Source organism: Terrapene carolina, unplaced genomic scaffold, assembly GCF_002925995.2.
Source record: "Terrapene carolina triunguis isolate 2854851 unplaced genomic scaffold, T_m_triunguis-2.0 Scaffold66, whole genome shotgun sequence".
NCBI classification, from domain to species: Eukaryota; Metazoa; Chordata; order Testudines; family Emydidae; genus Terrapene; species Terrapene triunguis.
In genome coordinates, this window is record NW_020664417.1 from 33,625,288 (window position 1) to 33,650,844 (window position 25,557).

Sequence of the window (25,557 nt, forward strand, 5' to 3'; positions counted from 1 at the left end):
CAAACCACATACATGCACGCTGACATGTGACCCAGGAGCTGGAGACACGCTCTGCCTGTCATCACAGGAAACCTTGTGACTGTGTCGATAAGTCCTTTCAGGGACTCGAATGTCTGGTGGGAGGGAGGCCCTAGCCGGTGTCGCATCCAGGACTGCCCCGATAAACTCTATGCGCTGTACCGGGACTAACAGGCCCAGAGTGGCGCATGTGGACAGGAGGAGCATGACTTGATCCCACAACGGCGACTGGGAGCTGCCCTTGATCAACCAGTATGAGGTAGGCCGCCACCACAGACATGCACTTTGTGAATACCCTGGGAGCAGTGGACAGGCCAAATGGGAGGACCATAAATTGATAGTGCTCCTGCCCAACCATGAAATGGAGGAAGCACCTGTGCCCCTCAAATATATGAATGTGGAAGTACGGGTCCTGCAGATCAAGGGCGGTGTACCAGTCCCTGGGATCCAGGGAGGGGATGATCGAGGCCAGAGAGACCACGCAAAACTTGAGCTTTACTATGTACTGGTTCAGGCCTCGCAGGTCCAACATGGGCCTGAGCCCCCCTTTGGCCTTCAGGATAAGGAAATAGCAGGAGTAGTAGCCCTTGCCTTTGAACTTCACTGGCACCACTTCCACCGCTCCTAAGCCAAGGAGCCGCCCCACCTCCTGCTCGAGCAGGGCCTCGTGAGAAGGGTCCCCCAGGAGGGACAGGGGCAGAGGGTGGTTGGGCAGGGTAGAGGTAAACTGGAGGGTGTAGCACCGGGAGAGGGTGTTGAGGACCCAAGGTCCGAAATCAGCCGCGAACACTCTGGGAGAAAAGCACACAACTGGTTGGAGAAGGGAAGCTTTAGTGCTGGTGGATCCCTGGCGTGAACTGGTAGGTTGCCCCCGGGCATCCTGTCAAAACTGCCATTTTCTTGCCTGTTTGCCCTTGGAGGGCCCAGGCTGGGGGGCAGACCGGGACTGCCTCTGTGGGCATTTTTTATAGTCCCATGACTTTTTATAAGGGGGCTCATATTTAGAATGGGTGGCCTGGGTGGGAGCCTGCAGCGGCTTAAACTTAGGTCTAGCCGGAGCCGGAACATAGAGGCCTAGTGTCTTAAGCATAGTGCGGGAATCTTTCGGGCTGTGCAGCTTCACGTCCGTCTGTTCCGCAAACAGGGCCTTGCCATCAAACGGGACGTCCCGCAGGAGATCTGCTGTCTGGGCTGTGAGGCACAGGAGCCACGACGCCCTCCTCATGGACACTGCGGAGGCCATGGACCGTGCAGACGTATCTGCCACATCCGACACTGCCTGCAGGGTTGCCCTGGCAGCCGCTGTACCCTCCTCCACCAGAGCCTTGAAGACCTTCCTGTCACGCTCCTGGAGGGAGTCCTTGAATTTGGGCAGAGAGCCCCACAGACTGAACTCATACCGACCCAGGAGAGCCTGATGGTTTGCCACCTGTAACTGGCAACTCGAGGACAAATAAATTTTCCTCCCAAATAAGTCCAGCCTCCTTGAGTCTTTATTTTTTGGAGTAGGGGCTGGTTGGCCCTGCCACTCTCTGTGGTTGACCGACTTGACCACCAGGGAGTTGGGAGCAGGGCAGGTGTACAGATATTCATGCCCCTTGGCGGGCACAAAGTACTTGCATTCCGCCCTCTTAGAGATGGGGGGCAAGGAAGCCGGGGTTTGCCACAAGGCATTTGAAATTTTTGCCACCCCTTCGTGGAGTGGAAGGGCCACCCTGCCCGGTACCGAGGTGGATAGGATGTTGAAGAGGGGGTCCGAGGGCTCCCCCACCTCCTCGGCCTGAAGGTTGAGGCTTGATGTCACCCTTTTCAATAGTTCCTGGTGGGCTTTAGAGTCCTCTTGCGGAACAGAGGGGGCAGGGGCTGTAATCACCTCATCAGAGGGGGGTGAGGAGGTGGGCGCAGTACTTTGCATGTCCACCAGTACCGGAGGACCCACCACTTGGTCACCCTCCGGGCACGGCACCGAAGATGCGCATTCCTCCGACTCCTTTCTCAGAGGCTAGGACAGGGAGGCCGACTGCCGTTCCAAGGTTCTGGCCACCGAGTGAGCCCCCCCCCCGGGGGACTGCGTCAGGGGCCACGGGTCCCATTGGTACCACGGTGCTGGCCACGGAGCCCGGTGCCACTGCACCTGCTGTGGCACCGGGGGAGGAGGCTGTTCAGCCTGACTGGCCTGTCCCATCGATCGACGACTACGGAGGGAGGCTGGGCTGGCGTACGACCTGCCGCTGTCCCTGGACCAGGAGGAGTGGCGTCGTCGGGAACGGTGCCGACCACGAGACCGCGATCCCGATGTGGACGAATGGTACCACCAATAGCAACTGCTTCGTGATCGGCTACGGCGGGCAGATCTGTGACGGCGATCAATGCCTGGGACTGCAGGAGCAGTACCATGGCAGGGTCCTGGAGCGAGATGACCAACGGGAACGGCATCAAGGTTCGTGTTGCGACTGACTACGGTAGCCCCTCGGAGACAAAGACCTTCAGTGTCATCTGTCTTGGTCTCAACGGGGCCTGCTCCTTGAGGCAGAGCGGTGCCTGGAGCCCCTGTCTGTCGGTCTGTCTGGGTTCCGACTACCTGGTGTGGGTTGACGGTGACCGGCGTGGACTACGCATGGGACGGTCGCTGAGCGGCGAAAGGGTCGGGAACATTCCCTCGACCGCAAACGATACCGAGCCAGGGGCAACTGTGGAGATCCCAGTAGTGGCTTGCCTCTGGACCACAGAGCCAGCGTTGGCAGTGCCCCTGGTACAGTCATGGACATAACATCCCGGGCCACTTGCAGGGCCTCCTGCGTGGAGGGCATCCGGATACCTGTGGAAGCCTGCTCCGAATGGGCCAGGCTACTCCGTTCGACCTGAGTCGGAGGCCTAGAGGCCGATGGGGACTGAGGACTGGCCAACATGGGTCTAGCCTCTCCTGGGGTTTTGGTCTGGTGCTGCAGCGGAGAAGGCCTCTTCTTAGCCTTCAACGCCGACTCCATCAGAATAGCCCCGAGGCGAATGTCTCTTTCTCTCTTGGTCTGAGGCTTGAAAGACCTGCAAATCTTGCAGCGATCACGGAGATGGGTTTCACCCAAACAGCGTAAAAAGTCCGTGTACAGATCACTCACTGGCATCGGCCACCTACAAGTGTGACACGACTTAAAACCTCAGGCACGGGGCATGCCCCGGCCTGGGCGCACTAAACTAAACTAATCTAACTGCTTCAACTACAGCCACTACTACATTGAATGAACAAGAGTTCTGGAGGGAAGCTTCAGACAAGCTGGAGCAGAGCAGTTCCGAAGCACCTTCACTGGTGGCAAGAAGGAACTGAGGGTGTGGGGAGTGCGCAGCGTCCTTTATACTGCGCCATGGAGGTGCCACTCCAGGGGTTACTAGGGGGGCTCCCCTACGGGTACTGCTAGAGGAAGAACTTCCGACACCGGTGCACGTGGCAAGCATGCACACCTATTATGGAATACACATGAGCAATCACTCGAAGAAGTACGCAATCAGGCAGCAGCAGAAACAAAAACAAAAAAGTAAACGCAAATACAGTAAGGTACTGTGTTAAACTTAAAAAAGAGAGTTTAAAAAAAGATTTGACAAGGTAAGGAAACTGTTTCTGTGCTTGTTTCATTTAAATTAAAATGGTTAAAAGCAACATTTTTCGTCTGCTTAGCAAAGTTTCAAAGCTTTATGAAGTTAATGTTCAGTTGTGAACTTTTGAAAAAACCACCATAACAACGTTTTGTTCAGAGTTACAAACATTTCAGAATTACGAACACCCTCCATTCCTGAGGTGTTCTTAACTCTGAGATTCTACTATATTTAGAGACATGTGCTCTTCTGTTTGTTGGAAAAGGGTCATGGTTTTGTGATATAATCTTGTCCCCTTGGCTCCCTGTGATCAGGCAAGCAGATATTTAAAACATATACTTTGCCTGTCACTTTATACAAGGTCACCGTCAATCACTGAAAGAAGCAGGAACAATATGGTAGAGTTCCACTTATTGCAGGCACCATTGCTTTGAATTTCTTCACTTTTGTATACACAATGTAGTGTTTTACTTTTAGTTTTATTTTAAAGTGAAACTTGAATAGATTGGGTCTTCAAACAGCATGGCTTTGCCAGATGTATCGATCACTCTGGCCCCATTCCACACCATATTGCCAATTTTCTTCTCGAAACACATTTTTATCCTCCTTCTACTTTTCAAATCCATTATTAAGATCACAAATTCCATTAAAATTTCATACACAGAATTTGGTTTTGTTCACAAAGTCCAGTGGTACCTCCTTCAAAACATATGGAACCTTTTAAAGAATAATCAGTTGAAAGGATAGTCTAACTTGCTTCCTAATTTTGTTTTGCCAGGATTTTGTTACACCCCTCCATACAAATGCAGCTGCTTTAGAAGAGGATCTACTCATTTAGAGGTACCTTCCTCCTCAGTCTAGTTCAACTTCTGCATTCTCTGAAGAGCCCAATTCATTATGGGCATGTATTGTATAGTAACACAGACAATTTGCTTAGATGTGCCATCTGTTTGCCAGAAGCTGGGAATGAGCGACAGGAAATGGATCACTTGATGTTCTGTTCATTCCCCCCTCTGGGGCACCTGGCATTGGCCACTGTCAGAAGACAGGATACTGGGCTAGACGGACCTTTGGTCTGACCCAGTAAGGCCGTTCTTATGTTCTTATCTACTGATCACACTGTATGTTTAAGTTTGAAAGTGCTGAATATGGAACAAGTAAACTTACTAACAGAAAGAAATAGATCTGAACATCAAATGGATTAACCAGAAAAATATCTAATAAGTAATAATACCAAGCTCTTATATAGTGCTTTTCCATCAATAGATCTCAAAGGGCCTTACAAAAGGAGGTCAGTATCATTATCCCCATTTTACAGATGAAGAAATAGAGGCACAGAGAATACTCTGAATAGTGACTATTAAAAATAGTTCAAGGGGCTCTGCAAACTTCACTTGTAAGTTACTGTATTCCTAAGACTGTCTACCACAAAATGAGGTTACTGAAACCATTCAAGCTGCAGCCAACTTAAGTAGCATTCCAAACCAAACAACTGATAGTATTCTCCCAAGTTCTGCAACATCTGCTTACAAAATAAGAAGAAATAAAACAAGGCATATATTTGGTTTACCTAAATGCAACTATTTCCTGTGTAGATGTGTGTCAATACAATAGATGTAAATGAAAAGCAACTATAATAGGATATTAGTGGACTAGTATTATAAGTAGTTTAAGTAAGGTAAATCAAATTAGTTAATGAAAACAAACTTCTGGAATTATGTACCTTCATTATTACCACTCCTGTGCCCTCACCTGTCTAAATTTAGCTAATGGCTTCTTCTCATGAAATTTTTTAGATGCGTCACCAGATTTCTTGATCATTAAAGGCACTCCATATTTTGCAGCAGGTTTAGTAATTTTCTGAGCTGGCACAGCTGAAGCACAGATTTGTCCTTGAGCTGGTCTTTTTACTAAAAAACAAAGGAAGAAATATGAATTGTTTGTCTCATAGTTAAACTTACATAACTGGTCTTCTTTGGATATTGTTGCAATGCTCTGTCTCAAGTTACCTGACCTGTTATCAAGACAAAAGTCTCAGACTACATTCAGAGTATTCATTTGAGAAAGGGGCACAACTTCACTCCAAGCCTTCCCCACTTTCATTAGACAACTACCAAAATAGCATCTTCTTCCCAGTTGATACTTCCCCTCCAAAAAGTGAAAATCATCTCCTCTCCCCACAGAAGCACAGCAAGAGAAATTTCAAATACCCAAAACGCCCAGCCTAGGACACAAATATGCTCCAGTAGTGTCTTCGCAAGTCTTCCTCTCCCCCTCCAGCAATTTAAGTTGTTTGAATAAACTAGATGCAACTGTATGAAGTCCATAGGATACTCACTTACACTGGTCTCTACAGTAGTTGGGCTTGCATGCAGGACCAATACTAGAATATATTTTAGAACATGTACTATTTTGCCAACAGTCAAAATATGCTTTGGTTGAGATATAATTTCTTTCAACATTTATTGCAACACTGTATAAAAGTCTTTTTTTTTTTTTTTTTAAATACTTTTTTTAAAAGTTGAGTCTGATGAGGTCCAGATATCATCTTTTTTTCCTACCAAACACATAGTTTAAGAGAGCTGTGTTTGCTATGTGTTTGGCGGGAAAGAGAGATGATCTTATCTAGGTCTCTTCAGACTCAAAATTGCCCCTTAAACTCTACCAAGTTTAGAAATTTCGACTACACAAAATTTCGAGCAGAAAGAAATTTCTTACCTGCAGTTTCTCTCCTCATTCATAACAAATGGGTAATGCTTCTCATCTACGGAATTCCTATAATTGTATTCCTGTCATTTATCAGATTACTAGGGTGGGCTAAAACGAGGACAGAGACTACTAACAGAATGAAAATCATCATGTACAAAAATTCTCATTCTGGTAAACAGCTTCTCCCCTCAAATCGTAACAAATGTCAAGTAGCAGATGTGATTCACAGAAGTTGGGAGGGAAGGAAAAAGCAAAATTTTAATTACTACAATAGAATAATAAGGAGAAATAGAAGTTTTCCCATATAAAGCAAAAGTCTCATAATTTAAGGAATTACTTAGGAACTCTGTAGCACCTTACTACCAAGTGATACCTTCACAGAGAAGCGGACACCTACTTTGCAAGTCTTCCTTGGATGAGTCTCTTCCCACAATACCATTAGAAACATGTGGAAGGTCCTTAATTCCCTCTATGAATGGTCACCCAGATACCTGACATGCAAACTAGTGCAGTATTTTAACATCTTGCCTACAGCAACTTTGAAAGCTTAAGCCACTGGCATTTTGTATGGAACAGCATGAACAGGATACAAACGGTGTGTGCTTACTTGAGATATCTTTAGAGCTCTAGGAATGACCATTTGTGTAACCTTCCCAAAGGAGTACTTCAGATTGGAACCAAATGATGGGAGAACTATTTCTCAAGAATTGTGTAAAGAAAAAAAAAAAAACTTACCTTGTGCAGAAAGATTCCTGGAGCTAGAAAAATAACAACCTTGTCATCATGATAACTACAGTGTTAATACATAGACAAAGAAACTAATTCCAAACCCTGTCTTTTGGAGATAATGGTGACTAGATAAATCTGCACCTGGCTTTCCTAATCTGGCTAGTCTGATGAATTTTGACATCTGATACTAAGATGGGGAGTCCAATATACCTGTATAAAAAGCTGCTAGGGCTGGGTATTTGTTTTTTTAGGGTGATTGGTTGTATGACTCCAAATCAGCCATCCTGGAGAAACTAGTATAGCTCAGATGACCAGAACTTTGATTGTTATTAATTAGTAGTAGTAATAATTACAGGCCAGGGCCACTGTGTTGAGCACAGTACAAACTTAACAGACAGTCTATGCCCCAAAGTGCTTACTGTTTCCCCTCAAAAGAAAAATAAAATGAGACAAAACTCAGCCAGGAAATTTCATTCATTGAGCTGGTCTCATTACCAAAGTATATTAATGAGAACAACAGAGTCCCTGCTGAACTACACTTCACTTTTAAGGCCTAAGCTGTTAATCATAGGTGGACCAGGTGCAAATGAAGGAATCTCTGCTTCAAAAAGTCTTATCTTTCTGCAGATGCAGCAGAGGTTCCTTGGCTGTTTATCGAGTACAAAAAGCTGGCCTTCTGGGCCTGAGAAGCATGATTTAACCTCTTACTTTATGTGGACTGCCTTGAAAGGCAGTAGATTCTTCTTTGCCTGGCACATGATTTTCATTGCCTCAGAGGAACTCCGATCTCCACTTACTCCTAATCTAGACTAATTCTTAAGATAAAGGTAAACTCGGAGGCACTGCCATTGCTCCATCTCAAGCCAAGGACAGTAGAGAAGGAACTGAGCAAGGGTTGGTCCCACAGTGCTATGTAACAGCCAGGGACGGCACAAGATGGGGCCAGTGCACGTGCGAACCAACCAGGCACTGCTACTGAAATTCTCTGATCGCAGGGATGCAGATTCACCTGAAGTGGAGCATCCACAAGGACACTCCTCAAAGAAAAACTCCCATTTTAACTATATAATGAGAGTCAGAAGAGAAGTTTGTTGGACCCTAACTCTGGGATGCAGCCTAAGATCAAAGCTGCTACATGTTGGAGACCCTGCATGACCATACTGTGCAGAAACTGGAACCACAGACGATCCAATCCTGACTGGCCATTGGGAGAAGTCTGTTTTATGGGGAGCAATGAGCATCAGATCCTTTGCATGTGTATTCGGTTCATTAATTGCTAATAAATATAGATTAAGGGTATTACTATGTGAAGGCTCTTTCACAGGGAAAAGGTCCAGCTAACCCACGGAGGGCCACCGGGCCCGTGGAAGGGGGAGATGCCCTACATTGTTCTGGTAACAGTGTTGTACCAGAGAAACTAGAGGGTTAGACCCTCAATGCTGCAGTGATTCCTCTCATCTGGAGAGAGTGAGAGGGGAGCTGCAAGATGAAGTCAAGTCACTACTGCATAAAAACAAATAAAAATTGAAGTTGTAAGACAAAAAGCAGTTAGGAGAAATTGAATCACCAACTTGTTCTGCCAGAGGCAGAAACTCTGGTGTCCTGAGTTGAAAGGCTCAGACCTGGAGCCTCCAAGCAACAACACTGGACCACCTCCAAAATTCACAAGTGTAAAGTATTACCAATTTGTTATGAATGAGGAGAGAACCTATGCAGCAGAAATACTGATTAATCCCTTGATTGATGTTCAATATTAGCAATCTGCTTACTTTTGAAAATAAGGTGGCAAGAGTAAAATGTATCTTTAAAAGTAGAGGCTCATTTTTAGTTTTAATATGTAGGTTACACATACATGCTTTCGTAAAAATCTATCTATAGTTATTTCCAGGTTGTTTTTTATATCAGGTCAAAATAAATTCCATATCTGAATACAATCTATCCTACTGCAACTGAAGCTAACTGCAGAGCACTAGTGCATATTTACCTGGTGCAACAGGGGCGTCAAACTTGTGGAACACTTTGTGACTGAATTCGTCTGCAATAAGCTAAACAAAAGGCAAAGTTATTTTACTACAATTTTTATGCATGCACCTGCAAAAGATTAGAGTGTTTCAAAAGTCTTCACTTTCCTTACATAAATGGGGGAAAACACACACACAGATAGAGCCTTCTTAGAAAAAACATAGGGAATGCACGTGAAAGTAAAGGTTGTAATTCAACTTTATTTGCAAACTTTGGTCTTAACTCTGTTAAAACTTACATACATGCCTAACATTATATACTGTGCGATGGAATCAGGAAGCAGCAGAGACAAAGGAAAAAAACCCGCTGTCATAACTATAAAGGGGAAGGGTAACAGCTCTCCTGTGTACAGTACTATAAAATCCCTCCTGGCCAGAGACTCCAAAATCCTTTTCCCTGTAAAGAGTTAAGAAGCTCAGGTATCCTTGCTGACACCTGACCCAAAGGACCAATAAGGGGACAAGATACTTTCAAATCTTGGAGGGGGGGGGGGGAAGGCTTTTGTTTGTGCTCTTTGTTTGGAAGGTTGTTCACTCTTGGGACTGAGAGGGACCAGATATCAATCCAGGTTCTCCAAATCTTTCTGAACAAGTCTCTCATATTTCAAACTTGTAAGTAAACAGCCAGGCAAGGCGTGTTAGTTTATCTTTGTTTTCTCAACTTGTAAATGTACCTTTTACTAGAGTGTTTCTCTGTTTGCTGTACTTTGAACCTGAGGCTAGAGGGGGGTCCTCTGAGCTCTTTAAGTTTGATTACCCTGTAAAGTTATTTTCCCATCCTGATTTTACAGAGAGGATTTTTACCTTTTTCTTTAATTAAAAGCCTTCTTTTTAAGAACCGGATTGATTTTTCCTTGTTTTTAGATTCAAGGGGGTTGGATCTTGATCCACCAGGAGTTGGTGGGAGGAAGGAGGGGGGATGGTTAATTTCTCCTTGTTTTAAGATCCAAGGGGGTTGGATCTTGATCCACCAGGAGTTGGTGGGAGGAAGGAGGGGGGATGGTTAATTTCTCCTTGTTTTAAGATCCAAGGGGTTTGGATCTGTATTCACCAGGGAATTGGTGAAGGTCTCTCAAGGCTACCGAGGGAAGGGAATTAGCTTTGGCATGGTGGCAGCGGAACAGATCTAAGCTGGTAGTTAAGCTTAGAAGTTTTCATGCAGGCCCCCACATTTGTACCCTAAAGTTCAAAGTGGGGAAGCAGCCTTGACACCCGCAAATACAGTACAGTACTGTGTTAAACGTAAACTACTAAAATAAATAAAGGGAAAGTTTAAAAAAGCTCTGACAAGGTAAGGAAACTGTTTCTGTGCTTTTTTCGTTTAATTAAGATGGTTAAAAGCAGCATTTTTTCTGCATAGTAAATTTTCAAAGCTGTATTAAGTCAATGTTCAGTTGTAAGCTTTTGAAAGAACAACCATAATGTTTTGTTCAGAGTTACAAACATTTCAGGGTTACCAAGTAGTTCCATTCCTGAGGTGTTTGTAACTCTGAGGTTCTGCTGTACTTTTAAATGGAAGGAATTTTTAAATTATTATTTCTTTAAAAACATTATGGGCATCTGTCTGCTTCCTTGTTGTTTATATAGGCCTTGTCTTTTCAAGAAGGAAAAAAAAACCTGACTATACATGGGAAAACAGCAAAACTGATTACGCAAAGTGCTGTCAAATGCACAAATACACTTACAAACTGAGAAAAATGTTACATTCAGATCTTTAGATATTAGTAATTATTAGTGTTGGTACAAGTTTTTCAGATACTTTTTTTTTTAAAATTCAACATCCCTTCAATTGATTTGCACAACTTCCAGTGAAGGAGTCCCATCATCCAGTCCCCTCACTGGACCCAGGAGGAAATACTGCCTTTAGAATATGGTAAATTACTGCTAATTAACTCATGGCTATTCAGACCCCCATTGAAAATTCCAAACCTATGCTGGCCTCAGGAAGCAAAGTAAGATCACAGGAACAAACAGGGTAACCCTTAGACAGTTAAGCCCCTAAACAGTTCTTTAAAAAACTATTTACAATATTTGCTCCCAATGGGGATCTACTCCGCATTTTAGCTCTAAAAGAAATTCCACAAGAATTTTCAACTCCTGTAGGAATGCAAGTTTAAAAAGTTCATTTGGAATTTCAATTTATATACGAATTAGATTTACACATCTCAAAAAAATATATAAATAAATTAAATCAGTATTGTTTGCCATCTGCTATTCTTGTTAGTATTATATTAAAACAACAATATAAAGATTATCACCCGAACCGATCATGGAATTCCACATGGACAGAGGCATGTTGAACAATTTCCTTAGACTTACTCCTATGTCCATTTAAACCAGGGGTCTCAAACTCAAATGACCAGGAAGGCCACATGAGGACTAGTTCATTGGCCTGAGGGCTGCATCACTGACACCCCCGCTTCGCTGCCCCCGGCCCTGCCCCCACTCCACTCCTTCCATGAGGCCCCGCCTCTTCCCACCCCTTCCCTGCCCCCATTCCAACCCCTTCCCTGAAGTCCCCACCCCAACTCTGCCCCCTCCCTGCCCCCAGAGGGGGCAGGAGGGGTGTAGCGGGGGCTCAGGGCAGTGAGTTGAGGTGCAGGGTGCGGCAGGGGCTCAGGACAGGGAGTGCAGGAGGTGTGCAGGGTGCGGCAGAGGGATCAGGGCAGGGAGTTGGGGTGTGGGGTGCAAGAGGGGTGAGGGGTACAGCAGGGGGTCAGGGTTCAGGGTGCAGCGGGGGCTCAGGGCAGGGGGTCAGGGTGCGGGGTGCAGGAGGGAGTGCAGGGTGTGGCAGAGTGTTGGGGTTCAGGCAGGGGCTCAGGGCAGGGGGTTGGGGTGCAGCAGGGGGTAGGATGCAGCAGGGGGGTCAGGGCAGGGGGTTGGGAGTGCAGGCAGGGGGTTGGGGTGCAGCAGGGGGCTCAGGGCAGGGGGTTGGGGTGCAGAAGGGGAGTGGGGTGTGGCAGGGGGCTGGGATGTGAGGTGCAGCAGGGACTCAGGGCAGGGAGTTGGGGTGCAGGCAGGGGGCTCAGGGCAGGGAGTTGGGGGGCGGGGTGCAGGAGGGCTTCGGGCTCTGGCCCGGAGCCGCTTATTAAAGCGGCTCCAGGGTGGCAGCGGTACACACCGGTGCCAGGGCAGGCTGCCTGCTTCCCTGCCTGCCCCGGCCCCGCGTAGCAGTTGGAACCATGTCCCTGCGGCCCCTGGGGGAGGGGGATGCAGGGCTCCGCGCGCTGCTTGCCGCTCCTCCAGGTACCTCCCCCAAAGCTCCCATTGGCAGCCAATGGGAGCTGCAGGGAGGCGGTGCCTGGAAACCAAGGCAACACACGGAGCCCTCTGCTTCCCCCCTCCCCCCGGCCACAGGGACGTGATGCCAGCCGCTTCAGGGAGCAGCGTGGGGCTCGAGGGGGGCAATCCCGTGGGTGTAGTTTGCCCACCCCTGGCCTGGAGGTAGGCCGGGTGGGGCGGGCTGCTTGGCGGGCCGCGTGTTTGAGACCCCTGATTTAAACATTCCTGGTTGCTTTAAAAACAACCAACCCCCCCACCCCACCCCAAACCTGGTTAAGTCTTAAATAGTCACAAAGCAGTTCATTTGCTACTAGTAGGTTACTGAATTCATTGTCAGTCCCATGTCATTAATAGCCACATGATCAGATAAATCAAAGATTAAACTTGTAGTTAACTATACATTCACAGAGGACATGATGCACTTAAATTAAACAACTGAATTACTGAAATTCAGGAATAGAAACAATACTTCAACATCTTGAAATGAAATTTGTTGGTAGTTCATTTTACTGGTATAGTGAGTGTGACTGTTTGCTAAATATAGTAGTAACTATTTTTCCTCAAAATAGATACAAGTTCTTTACTTTCTATTGTAGTATTTTTGGAAGTAATTTCTCATGAGTATCTTATATTCTAAATTTGCATCTTAATAGAATAAAAAGTGCACATGGCTGAATACTGCACAATAAGTAAGAGGGGCAGAATTATTAAGCTATTTTAAAATAATTTCCATACCTGTGGTGTAAGAAATTTTTCCACCCGTTTGGCTATAAAGATTTTCTCCAATATGGAGTTGACTGATGGTCTATCCCTAGGATTCCTTTTAAATAATTGTGAAAGCAGATTACGTAAATCATAAGAATAATGCAGAGAAACAGGAGGAAAAGATCCAGAGATTATCTTCAGTACCAGGTTTTTCATGTTACCAGCTTCAAACTATAATTACCAGAAAGAGAGAAATTAGCATACATTAATATTTATACTGTCATACTGGCACAGCCACAAAGGACTTAATTTACGTAAACATACCAAAATAAAAAATAAAAAAAATTACGGTACTTCTATTTAAATATTTGAAGGGCCCTTATCAAAAGGTCTTTTAGATCTCAAATTTGCTCTGTATTGAGTAATCTGATGCTAAATACTTTAATTTTATACAATTCTGCCACACTAAAGAATAAGACTAATTTTTGGATTCTAAAAGTGTTTTGTGCTTTTAGCTAGCTCTGCATCTACAGTTAACCAATAAAAATTGTTCCCAGAGCTGGGCAACAGTCAATGGTAATGCAAAACAATGTTTTGGAGTAAAATGCATATAGTTTGCTAGCCTCCTTCCTTTTAGTTCACAAGATTGTCAATCCTCTTATGAAAACTCCTCTAGGAACAAAGGATAGTAAAATACCTCTAGGAACAAAATAATAGTAAAAGGTCTGTGTTCACTTAGGGCCAAAACCTGAGAAGTGTTGAGATTTCAACATGAGCTGTAGGTACTCTGGCACCTCTCTGGAATTCACTCTAATCAACAATACTAATTAGACCCCAGGTTTGGAAGCAAACTATGATGAACAACGGTTAAAAAGGGACATCACTTGAAATCCAGTCTATTAAATTATATATACACACACCGTATATACTCGATCACAAGCCGGTTCGTTTAGAAGCCAACCCCCGCCCCCCAAGATGGATAAGTAAAAATGGAAAATTTTTATGACCTGTTCATAAGCTGACCCTATAATTCAGAGGTCAGCAAACTTTGGCTCCCGGGCCATTACCTCGAGCATCCGCAGGCATGGAGGTAAACCTAAGTAAATAAAGTGTCCCAGCACGCCAGCTGCTTACCCTGATGGGCCAGGACAGCAACTGGTGGGGAAATTTTTCGGGGGAGAGAAGCTGGGGGTCAGAGGAGTAACACCTGTGACCACCCCCCACATAACCCCACCCCTAGCCCAGGACCCCCACACTCTCCCCATCCCATCCCTTCCCACCTTACCTGGAGAGGATGTCTCTGGCCTGGCTGGAGCTGCTCCGGTGGGCCAGACCGGGCGGCGCGGCCGCAGCATGTTCCAGCTGGCTGGGCCGGGGAACTCAGCCGCAGCATGCTCTGGCGGGCAGGGCGGTGTGGCCACAGCATGCTCTGGCGGGCCGGGTGGTGCGGCCACAGCCCGCTCTGGGGGGCGGGGCCGAGCGACACAGCTGCAGCCCGTCAGCCCCAGAGCTGCAGCTGCTTCGGAGGTGGGGGGGAGAGCAGCGTGGCCAGAAGCAGAAAGACTCTGGCCCCGCCTCTTCCCTTCTGGCTCTGCTGGTTATGCTGCTTCTCCTTGCTCCCTCTGTTGTGGGGAGGGGCTGTGTCCCACCTCTACCTCTCTATACCCGTTCATAAGCAGACCCCCTTCTCTGGTGCTTCCCTTTTTTACTAAAAAAATTCAGCTAATGAACGAGTATATACGGTAAATACTTTCCAGTACCACATCTGCCTCTGAAGCCCCTTTCCAAATTTTGTCATTTTACAATTATATTTTCCTATTTTTAAAAATGTCTCTCTCCCTACTGTTGTCATGTCAGTGACCCAAACAGGGAAAACTGATTGACTAGACATGGGAAACAGTGATGGATTACACAAGCTAACTGAAAAATATTTTTCCTCTAATCTCTTTGTTACAGTAATTTTAGATAAACAGTTTCAGACAGAAGTGTGATTTTTTTAATGACAATACCCAAACAAAATCAAACATATTAATTTCAATTTTATCTAAAATAAAGGGGTGAAGTGGGATGGGAAGGTAAGGAAGAGAGCAATATACACTAACAGGAAAAGGATAGTCTTCAAAAAAGGAACTGCTCTTTAGAGGCTTTGCAAGTAAGGTATAATATTAACAAAAACAAACAAAAAAAACTAGAAAACAGAAGACACTTGCCTGTCCTTTTTACCATTTCTGCATGCTACAAAGGAAGCTCATTAATGCTACTGCACCAGAGATACAGACTGAATTCACCAATAACTAATTAAATGTAAAGTTCACAATATTGCTAGGAAAGGAACGTTACACTTTGCTTAATGCACTTTTGCTATCATACCTGCTACTTTTGTTGCTAAAAACAGAGTTTACTGAAAGGAAGGGTAAAAAAATGTGTTGCTAAATATACTGCACAGATGTGCAGGACAGCAGTCAAACAAAAAAAGTGAGGGAGGTTGGCCAACAAAGATCAGCAGCAATGTGGGGGAGAGATGGTTACAATAGTAAAGTTAATTTCAAAACTAATCACATACCATGATAAGCCCTGCATCAGCTCAAATACAATATATCAGTCTGAAATTTGGCAATGGACAAAATAATGAAAGAGGTATGTTTGTAAAACAGAGTAATAATTCCAAAGTATTTTAAAGTTTTACTTACTGCATGTTTAAGTGTGCACATTTCATAGAGAACACAACCAAGAGCCCATATGTCACTAAACAAAGAGAACAGACCTGAAAAAATTAGTTTTTACTCCAAAAATACCAAATTATCTAAAACAGTGATCCTGTGGTGCGCGAGCCACAAGTGGCTCTCTAATGCGTCTCCTGCGACTCTTTGCAGCACAATATATAAAAACCATTGTGTGATTTAATTATTAACCAAATCAGAATGTTTTTACTATGTTATTAACCAATCAAGTTATCAACTTGCACTAAGTTATTAACATTTGCCGTGAGAATATATTTTTTATATATATATATATAATAAATAAATAAAACTAAATATTTCCCTTGTAATACTGTTTAAATATGAATAGTACTATAGTAAATGAAACAACGAATTCACGCTACTATGGCTCTTCTGGGGGTAATGTTGATCCCAAATTTGGCTCCTGAACCACTGAGGTCTGAGTATCACTGCTCTAGATGTATGTTCTTGAAACCAAGTGATAGAAATTAAGCATTTGTGCATTTTGCAAGATGTACTAGCTTCCTATCTATTTAAAAAACAAATGTGTGTCTCTTCCAAACAAAGACAGCACCAGATATTTCGGCTCCAGACTCTCTTTATGTAGGAATCAATACCACACTTATCACCATGATATCTGATTTAGACAAATTGGATAAGTGAATGGTGGGAGAAATCTTTTTTTAAGAGATGCAAGTATCACAGATTTTATGTCCTACACAACTGGAAATTTCTAAAGTATTTAAATACACCTCTACCCCGATAGAACGCTGTCCTCGGGAGCCAAAAAAATCTTAACGCGTTATAGGTGAAACTGCGTTATATCAAACTTGCTTTGATCTGCCAGAGCGCACAGCCCCGCCCCCACCCAGCGCTGCTTTACCATGTTATATCCGAATTCATGTTATATCGGGGTAGAGGTGTATTTTAAAAGTGCTGTGGGCTTTTTCCTTTTTTTTAATTTCAGTTATTTAGACAGTTTTAGAAGCTACTGCTTCTAACAGTGGTGGCATGAGAAAATGACCTCTATGGAATAAGACAGCACTACATCGGACCCAATCTAGTAACTATCAGTGAGCTACAGCACAGACCCTCATATGTTTAATGAAGTCCGTTATTGTGATTGCGCATTCACTCAGATTTTTCCAACCCATGTAGTAAAGTGCACAGCATGCTGGAGATCAAGACTGAACTCTTTACTATTGCATGAACAGAATAGCTCTACATTTCTAAATAAAATAAATCAAAATGAAAAAAGTCAATTATTAAGTCAAATGTTTTACAGTACCTTTTATTGTTGTAAGGTTTGTTCTGACAGATTTCAGGTGACAAATAGTATGGTGTTCCTATGCAAGTGCGAGCCAGCTCTACAGTACTAGAATAAAAAAGGAAAACTAAAAATGAACGTTAACTAACTTACATAAGTTACATAGTCATATAGCATCCATTTTTGCTAGATCGATCTACTTATATTAATGTATATAGAGCAGCACTGAATGAGTGTTACCTGTTAAGAACTCTAGCTATTCCAAAGTCTCCCAGTTGTATTGTTCCATCTTTGGTTAAAAATATATTCTAAATACGGGGGGGGGGGAAAGGGGGAGAAAAGTCAGTTACAACTCAAGTGCAAGAACAAAAGTATTTAATTGTACAAAAAAGTTACACATGGAAATGTAAAAATAAAAATAAAACTTGACATCTTTGCCTATTACTTGACTAGGGGGGAGAGGGGAGGGTGTAGGTGGTTTGAAGAGATGCCTAATATTAAGCATCCGCTTCACTGTATCACAAAGAGAGTCAAGACATTTCAGTTCTATATACTGTACTCTCCAAATACAGTCACGTCAGAGGATAAGCAAATGTCTTTTAGACCTTGTCTACACTGACATGCTAAATCGGCGTCACTGCAATCAATGCAGCGGTGTCAGTTTAGCAGGTCTGGTGAAGACGCAGTAGGTTGATGGCAGAGCGCTCTCCTGTTGACTTCAGTACTCCACCTCCCGAGAGGCGGAAACTAAGTCAGTGGGAAAAGTATCTCCCGCTGACAAAGCATAGCGTAGACACCGAGGTGATTTTTTCCACACCCCTGAGCAATATAAATTGACTTAAGTGGCAGTGTAGACCAGGCCTCAGTCTTTTTATGACCAATGTTTTCATCCTTGTAATGCTTTCCCTTCTCTGCCTGCTCTGTTCTTGTAAGCAGGCATACAGAAATATACAGGTATCCTGCTCTGAAAGATTCAGAAAGCAGGAATCTATGATAAAATTTCAGTAAACCTCTACCCCGATATAAAGCGACCTGATATAACATGAATTCGGATACAACGCGGTAAAGCAGCACTCCGGGGGGGGGGGGGGGGGGGGGAGAGGAGAGATGCTGCACGCTCCGGCGGATCAAAGCAAGTTCGATATAATGCGGTAAGCTTTTTTGGCTCCCGAGGACAGCGTTATATCGGGGTAGAGGTGTATTTACAGCATAAACTGGCAGAGAGCAGGGAGAGACAATAAAATATACATGCATATTGTGTTGGTGGTGGTTTGTAACCCATAGTAGATTAGACTTTAAAGATGTTTCAGTCTTCATTTTGTAGAGCCTATATACCTAACTTTTGTATAGATAGGTCCTATCTATACAAATAGAAGCCATGTAGTAACTGTGTCCCATTGCAGCTGTATTTGTAGAGCAGAACCACCCACACAACCCAAGCATGAAAGTCTTCCTAACAGCTCTTTTTCTTGATTGTAAAAAACAAATGTCATAAATAACTCAAAGCTAAAATCCAGTCCCAAAAATCTTCATTGAGCAGGTGCTACTGGTTATCTTAGTATTTAATATAAAATTCCAGAATGAAACTATTTTTAAAAAAAGTTATGTAACTAGGGATTTAGCCAAACTGTACTTAACTACCACAGGAATGTTTTGTATATTTAGATTTAAAAATAGATGGAACACAGGTACCCTGTGGCATTCTGTTTGTGTTCATTTGTGCAGCACATCTTGTGCAGCAGACAACAGGGTCTGATTCAAGGCCCACTGAAGTCAATGGGAGTTGGGTAGTTTTACATAAGACCAGGTTATTTCCCCTACCTGGTTGGGAGATAACAAATCAATCAATAAAATAAAATAAAGTATAATCACTCTACTATAATTCAACTTGAAGATACCATCCAGCATACCTGTGACTTTATATCTCGATGCAAAATTTTTCTGTCATGTACATGTTTTAGTGCTAAACAAATCTGTACAAACCAATCCATGATCTAAAAGTAACAGAGAAAGGTAGAGTTAGTGTTCTATATTTATTTATACACCCACATGCAGTTTTCAAGTCTGTTAAAAAGAAAACAAGGATTAACCTTATTCAAGTTTTACTGATCTAGACCATTTACAATCTTTAAAAGTTATGATAAAGCTGTGTGTATACATATAATTGGGTTATAATTTTTTTAGAACATGGCCTTTCATCCTTAAAATTCTATTTTTTTGTGGGAATACCTCTCAGTTACAGCAACACAGCATCTCAACAGCAGACCAAAATAATAATAATAATAATAAAAAAAAGTGTCTTCTTATAGTCCATTAAGAAATTAAAAATAAAGGCTAAAGCTCTCCTACTAGCATCTATACTTTTATCAATTTTATATTATGCTATTCTTCACTTTTATATAAAAAAAGATCTGATCTTAATTACAGAAATGACAAAACAGCATAAAATTAGGAGACTGATTCCAAGCAAGCCAAACTGAGTTTGATAGTTCTCATTTCATGGCTTTTCCGATTTTAACAAAAAAGGTAAACTTTTCCATCCTTAAATATTAAAAGTACTGTAGTTAAGCACTTCATCTTTTCAAATTACCAATACACACAAACATCAGTATTGTGCTATAATTCTGTTATCACTTTCACCTCGACATTTAGCATATCTCCTAATAGTAGTCCTAATTAATTGGTAAGAATTTAGAAGATAAATTAAAAAGTGTTTTTCTGACATGTGATTTTCTTTTTCATCTCTGCCTCTCTCTATACTGCCAGCAAAAGCCCAATGTATTCCCAACCCTTGCCAGCCAAGAGTATTGCCAGATTCTCTTCTCTGCTTATTTGTAGCATGAAGATAAAATCCTCAGAGACTTTACAACTCCTTGACTAATGTCCCAGCGTATGACCACATGAAGAAAAAGATCCCGTTTACACATTTCCAAGACTGAAATTTTCCATTTTGAAGAACTTTCGAGTTAATGGATTTAATATGATGTAAACCTTAAAGTTTGGTTTTGTATCCTTGATTTAATTAAAGTAACAAAATGCATATCAGAAGCCCAACATCATAATACCAGTCCAAAAAAAAAAAAAAAAATCGAAATATGTAAGAGAAAATCTTGAGTCATAAAAGCCAACAGGTTTAATGTTTGATTCACCTAAATTGTCTCCTTTATTGTAGTTCCATTAATACATTTGGTCTATGTTCCAAGTAGTATGAAGTTCTTAGCATTCTATAGCTATACCAGTCAGGCTTTTATCTATATTAAAATAACCATATTCACCAAGCTGATCCAAAACTACTCAATTTAAGTGTGCTTCTGCTCAGAAACTGTATAATGTAAATTACACCCCAAAATTCCCACTACCTGATCTTCTGAGAACAAGATCCCTTTCTGAGCATTTATTCGTCTAAACAGGTCCCCTCCTTCACAGTAATCCATCACTATATAGAGAGAGCCATTTTCTGTAAAAACAAGAGATACAATATTTCATGACAAATATAGATGTAAAAGCTTTCTGAAAATCTTAACATATGAATTTTTTTTTGTATAGGTCATAGCAAAGACACAGTAAGTGCAAAGACTAAATCTACAAATGAAGAAACAGTTATAAATTATTTATTTGCCAAGCTTCAGGCAAACTGCTTATATTGCAGTTTCCATTTTTGGCATTGATGATTCAGTAGGTGGCATTCTTCCCTCCATATCACATAAACCAACACTTCAATATGATGTTAGGGGCCACTGGGCCATCCCAGTGTGTCCTTCCATTTCAGTGGTGGGTAGAAGAATAAAAATAAAATAAAAAATTTATGTATGGAGATAATTCTTCAAGAAGTTTGAGACCTATAAAATGCAATGCTTTACAAACATTCACACCCTGTACAATTACAGAATTATGACATACAATAAAATGTCATGCTTATGACCCTGATGCAGTACTTAAGTTACTGTACAATAAAAAAAAGATTAAAGAAGCAGGAAGGTATTAGGCCAGAAATTACAAGCATATTCAAAACTTTCTAATACTTCATGAATGCTTAGCCAAAAGTGCCATTAATGTTTTCTACTCCAAGTAACAATGATACCCACAAATTTGGCATAAAACATCAAAGTATTGCAAGCACATATCTAGATTACCAAATAGTTTTAAAAACATTCCAAGATGGAAGAAGTTTAAGCAATATCGGATTTCATTTAAATTTCTTTAAAGTTAATTTGAATTTACAGTCTCCGATCCCAAGGGCTAGGCTCAATATAAACTATTATAATCATTTAGGGTCTGATCCTGAAAAGAAATGGGAGTTACCACCACTGTGCAGAATGGTCCCTTAAATAAATTGTTTGATTCCCTCAAATCAGTTCAGTATGTGTAATCAAGATGTTTCAACTAGAAAGATGTAGCACAGTGTCTTGTTACTGTGGATTAAATAATTACTTCATGGATGACCACACAATCTGTTTTCTTAGTACTGCTATAAAAGACTGCAGAAATGTTATCTTATAAACAGAATACCTCAAGTTATCTTCCTAAATGAGATTCAATAAAGACAAGTACTACACTTAGGAAAAGAAAAATCAAATGCGCAACTACAAAATGGCGAATAACTCGTAGGCAGTCGTATTGCAGGAAAAGATCTGGGGTTACAGAAGGATCACAATTCTGTGGCCGGGGGCTCCACGCACTGCCGCTGTCCCGAGCACAGGCTTCGCAACTCTCATTGGCCAGGAACTGCAGCCAATGGGAGCTGTGGGGGCAGCGTCTGCAGGTGAAGGCAGCACGCAAAGCTGCCCGGCCGCGCCTACGCTTAGGAACTGAGGGAGGGACATGTCACCACTTCTGGGGAGCCCCTTGAGGTAAACGCTGTCCGGATCCCTCACCCCTCCCACAGCCCAACCCCCTGCCCAGCCCTGAGCCCCCTCCCACACCCACCCCGCTAGCAGAGCAGGAGTTTGGAACACATGGTGGCCCGAGACTGCCCAAGCAGCAGCCGGTGTGGCTGGCCCAGGGGCTGCCTGAGCTGCTCAGGCGGCCCCTGGGCCAGCCGCTGCAGAAGTCACGGAGATCCCAGAAAGTCACAGAATCCATGACTTCCGTGACCTCTGTGACGAACACACAGCTTTATTCATAAGTGCTGTGCATTTTACCAAAGTGATAATCTAAGGTAAAACTGGTAAATTAGGTTACACTGTTCCTCTGGGAGCAGGGGATCTGGGATTTCTGTGAGTAGCCAGTGTTGGACAGGACATAACAGGGGAATGCTTCCAAGGGACTCAGGTGCACTTCTTGTAAACCTGCAAAGCAAAGAAAGGGCTAGCATAGCCTGGAGGAGAGTGCTTGAGTAACTGACAGGATGGTTGTGTTAGCAGGCCAACACCAGCCACCACAGGCAATATTCCCTCTTGCTAGAGGCAGGGATAACAAGGTGATACTGTACTGGGTACCAGGAGATCTCTCAAACTTGTATTAACAGGAGGGTCGTGCATAAGAAATGGGAGGTACTGTAATTGTCCCACTCTACTCAGCACTGATGAGGCCTCATCTGCAGTACTGTGTCTAGTTCCAGGTGCCACACTTTAAGAAGGATGTGCACACACTGTAGAGAGTCAAGAGAAGAGCAATAAAAGTGACAAGAGGTTTAGAAAAACTGACCTATGAGGAAGGTTAAAAAACTGGGCATGTTTAGTCTTGAGAAATGAAGACTGAGGAGCGGACCTGATAACACAGTCTTCAGATATGCCAAGGGCTGTTACAATGAAGACAGTGATCAATTGTTCTCCATGTCCACTGAAGGTAGGACAAGAAGCAATCAGCTTAAATCTGCACAAAGGGAGATTTAGGTCAAATATTTTGAAAAACACTGTAACTACAAGGACAGTTAAGCACTAGAAAAGACTTCCTAGGGAGGTTGTGGAATTCCCATCATTGGAGGCTTTTAAGAACAGGTTAGAACATCTGTCGGAGATGGTGTAGGTATACTTGGTCCTGTCACAACACAGGGGGCTGGACTAGATGACCTCTTAAGGTCCCTTCCAGCCCTACATTTCAATGAAGTTATTGTTGCATGGAATTGTACTTTTACAGTTACAAAATAAATGAATATAGAAAGCAATCACAAGGAATGTGTGATTATTCTGTTTAAATCATGGGGAACCCCAGATGTGCATATAGGTTACGTTCATATTTTCAGCTGCTTTCAAACACTGTTTCACAATTATCAGGGCTACCTATCAGGGGGTAGCCGTGTTAGTCTGTATCTACAAAGACAACAAGGAGTCTGGTGGCACCTTAAAGACTAACAGATTTATTTGGGCATAAGCTTTCGTGGGTAAAAACCTCACTTCTTCAGATGCATAGAGTGAAAGTTACAGATGCAGGCATTCTATACTGACACATGAAGAGCAGGGAGTTACTTCACAAGTGGAGAACTAGTGTTGACAGGGCCAATTCAATCAGGGTGGATGTAGCCCACTCCCAATAATAGATGAGGAGGTGTCAATTCCAGGAGAGGAAAAGCTGCTTCTGTAATGAGCCAGCCACCCCCAGTCCCTATTCAAGCCCAGATTAATGGTGTTAAATTTGCAAATGAATTTTAGTTCTGCTGTTTCTCTTTGAAATCTGTTTCTGAAGTTTTTTTGTTCAATGATAGTGACTTTTAAATCTGTAATAGAATGATCAGGGAGACTGAAGTGTTCACTTACTGGCTTTTGTATGTTACCATTCCTGATGTCCGATTTGTGTCCATTTATTCTTTTGCGGAGGGACTGTCCGGTTTGGCCAATGCACATGGCAGAGGGGCATTGCTGGCACATGATGGCATATATAACATTAGTAGATGTGCAGGTGAATGAGCCCTTGATGGTGTGGCTGATGTGGTTGGGTCCTCTGATGGTGTCACCAGAGTAGATATGGGGACAGAGTAGGCAACGAGGTTTGCTACAGGGATTGGTTCCTGGGTTGGTGTTTCTGTGGTGTGGTGTGTAGTTGCTGGTGAGTATTTGCTTCAGGTTGGGGGGTTGTCTGTAAGCTAGGACTGGCCTGCCTCCCAAGGTCTGTGAGAGTGAGGGATCATTTTCCAGGATAGGTTGTAGATCGTGGATAATGTGCTGGAGAGGTTTTAGCTGGGGGCTGTATGTGATGGCCAGTGGTGTTCTGTTATTGTCCTTGTTGGGCCTGTCCTGTAGTAGGTGATTTCTGGGTACCCGTCTTGCTCTGTCAATCTGTCACCAGACTCCTTGTTGTTTCACAATAGCATGTTTGGCTCCTTATCTGGACTGCTTATTCCTGTGATAAGCTGTTTTAGAGCACTGCCACAATGGGTATCACCAACACCTTCAATCTTTTCAAGCCAGTTGATATTCACGTCTTCCCTGAGGATCCTTGGTTTTGAAAGTAATTCCCATCCCCAAGACAATCAAAAGCCATCAGGGCAAGCTACACGCTTCATGCATCTTTCAAGCTCTGTGGTGATGGTGTAGGGTAGCTTACTGTCCTGAGGACTGATGGATTTCTTGTAGGCAGAGGTCAGTCAGCTGGGTCAGTCATATTTGACTTTAGTTTGAATAAAAGCATGTAGAGCTTAGGATAGACATACATATTGGAAGGAAAAAAAAAAAAATCTGGTTGGACCTTCCCAGCAGGAACAAGAACTCATGGACTTTTCACTTACATTAAACCTCATCCAAAAACAAATGTTTAGACATGTAAAGGGAAGGAACGGAAACAAACATATGGCCGGTGGTGGTGTTTTGGTTATTTTTGGGAAGCAGTGGCTTACAAAATTACAGACCAGAAGGAACTGAGATAGACAGTTAAGGAGATGAATATTGGGAAGATTTGTTATTCAAATCATGTATAATTTAAAAAAAAATGCATAGACCATCACTTGTATTTTTATATTACTGTACATTCACTAGTTCAGGTTCCATTATGTAGTTTTGAATCTTACCTTCAAATGATTCCCGATACAGGACAATATTTGGATGTTTCATGTTTGCCAACACAGCAACTTCTCGCCTTGATTCTTCTCTCTCTTTATTGGACATCTTAAAAAAGAAAAAAAGAAAAAAAAACCAGACACTTTTCTTGAGAGCAGGACTACAAAAAAACAACATACTGATATGTAATAATATCACTCACCTTACAGATGTTTATCTCCTTAATAACATACTGTCTGCTATTTTCTTTAGCTTTGACAAGAATTGCTTTTCCAAAGGATCCTTCACCAATCTTCTGCACCTTAATATATTTCTCCATGGTTCTTTTTCTAAGGCATCCTTACACAAGAGCTGGGCAAAAAACACAGCATACTCTGTTAACTGAATAATAAAGTTTAGTGTCTGCCAGATCAAGTTATACATTTCACTTTAGTTTCCAATTCATTTGTCTCTTCAATTCCATAAGAAACTTGATTTCTCCTCTGCAAGTCAGTGAATCCAAATCTCAACTTCTCACCCACGCCACTTGAATGGTCTAGAAAGGGGACTATATTGCCATACACAGTTCAGCTCTTTCATCTTGATGA

The 25,557-nt window shown here is 42.9% G+C and overlaps 1 protein-coding gene across 1 annotated transcript in view; it reads right to left on the bottom strand.

The window, feature by feature from the left end:
* Window positions 1-25,315, bottom strand: part of NEK1 (NIMA related kinase 1) — a 138,149-nt gene extending 112,834 nt beyond the window's left edge. Inside the window, exons 1-10 of the mRNA XM_029910695.1 lie at window positions 25,173-25,315; window positions 24,982-25,078; window positions 20,399-20,496; window positions 18,950-19,033; window positions 17,280-17,347; window positions 17,061-17,147; window positions 15,743-15,797; window positions 13,083-13,283; window positions 9,029-9,089; window positions 5,359-5,516 (exon numbers count right to left, since the gene is read on the bottom strand). Of these exons, the coding sequence (XP_029766555.1) occupies window positions 5,359-5,516; window positions 9,029-9,089; window positions 13,083-13,283; window positions 15,743-15,797; window positions 17,061-17,147; window positions 17,280-17,347; window positions 18,950-19,033; window positions 20,399-20,496; window positions 24,982-25,078; window positions 25,173-25,289 (1,026 nt within the window). The 5' untranslated portion in view covers window positions 25,290-25,315. The remainder of the gene's footprint in view (window positions 1-5,358; window positions 5,517-9,028; window positions 9,090-13,082; window positions 13,284-15,742; window positions 15,798-17,060; window positions 17,148-17,279; window positions 17,348-18,949; window positions 19,034-20,398; window positions 20,497-24,981; window positions 25,079-25,172) is intronic.
* Between the last annotated feature and the right edge of the window lie 242 nt (window positions 25,316-25,557).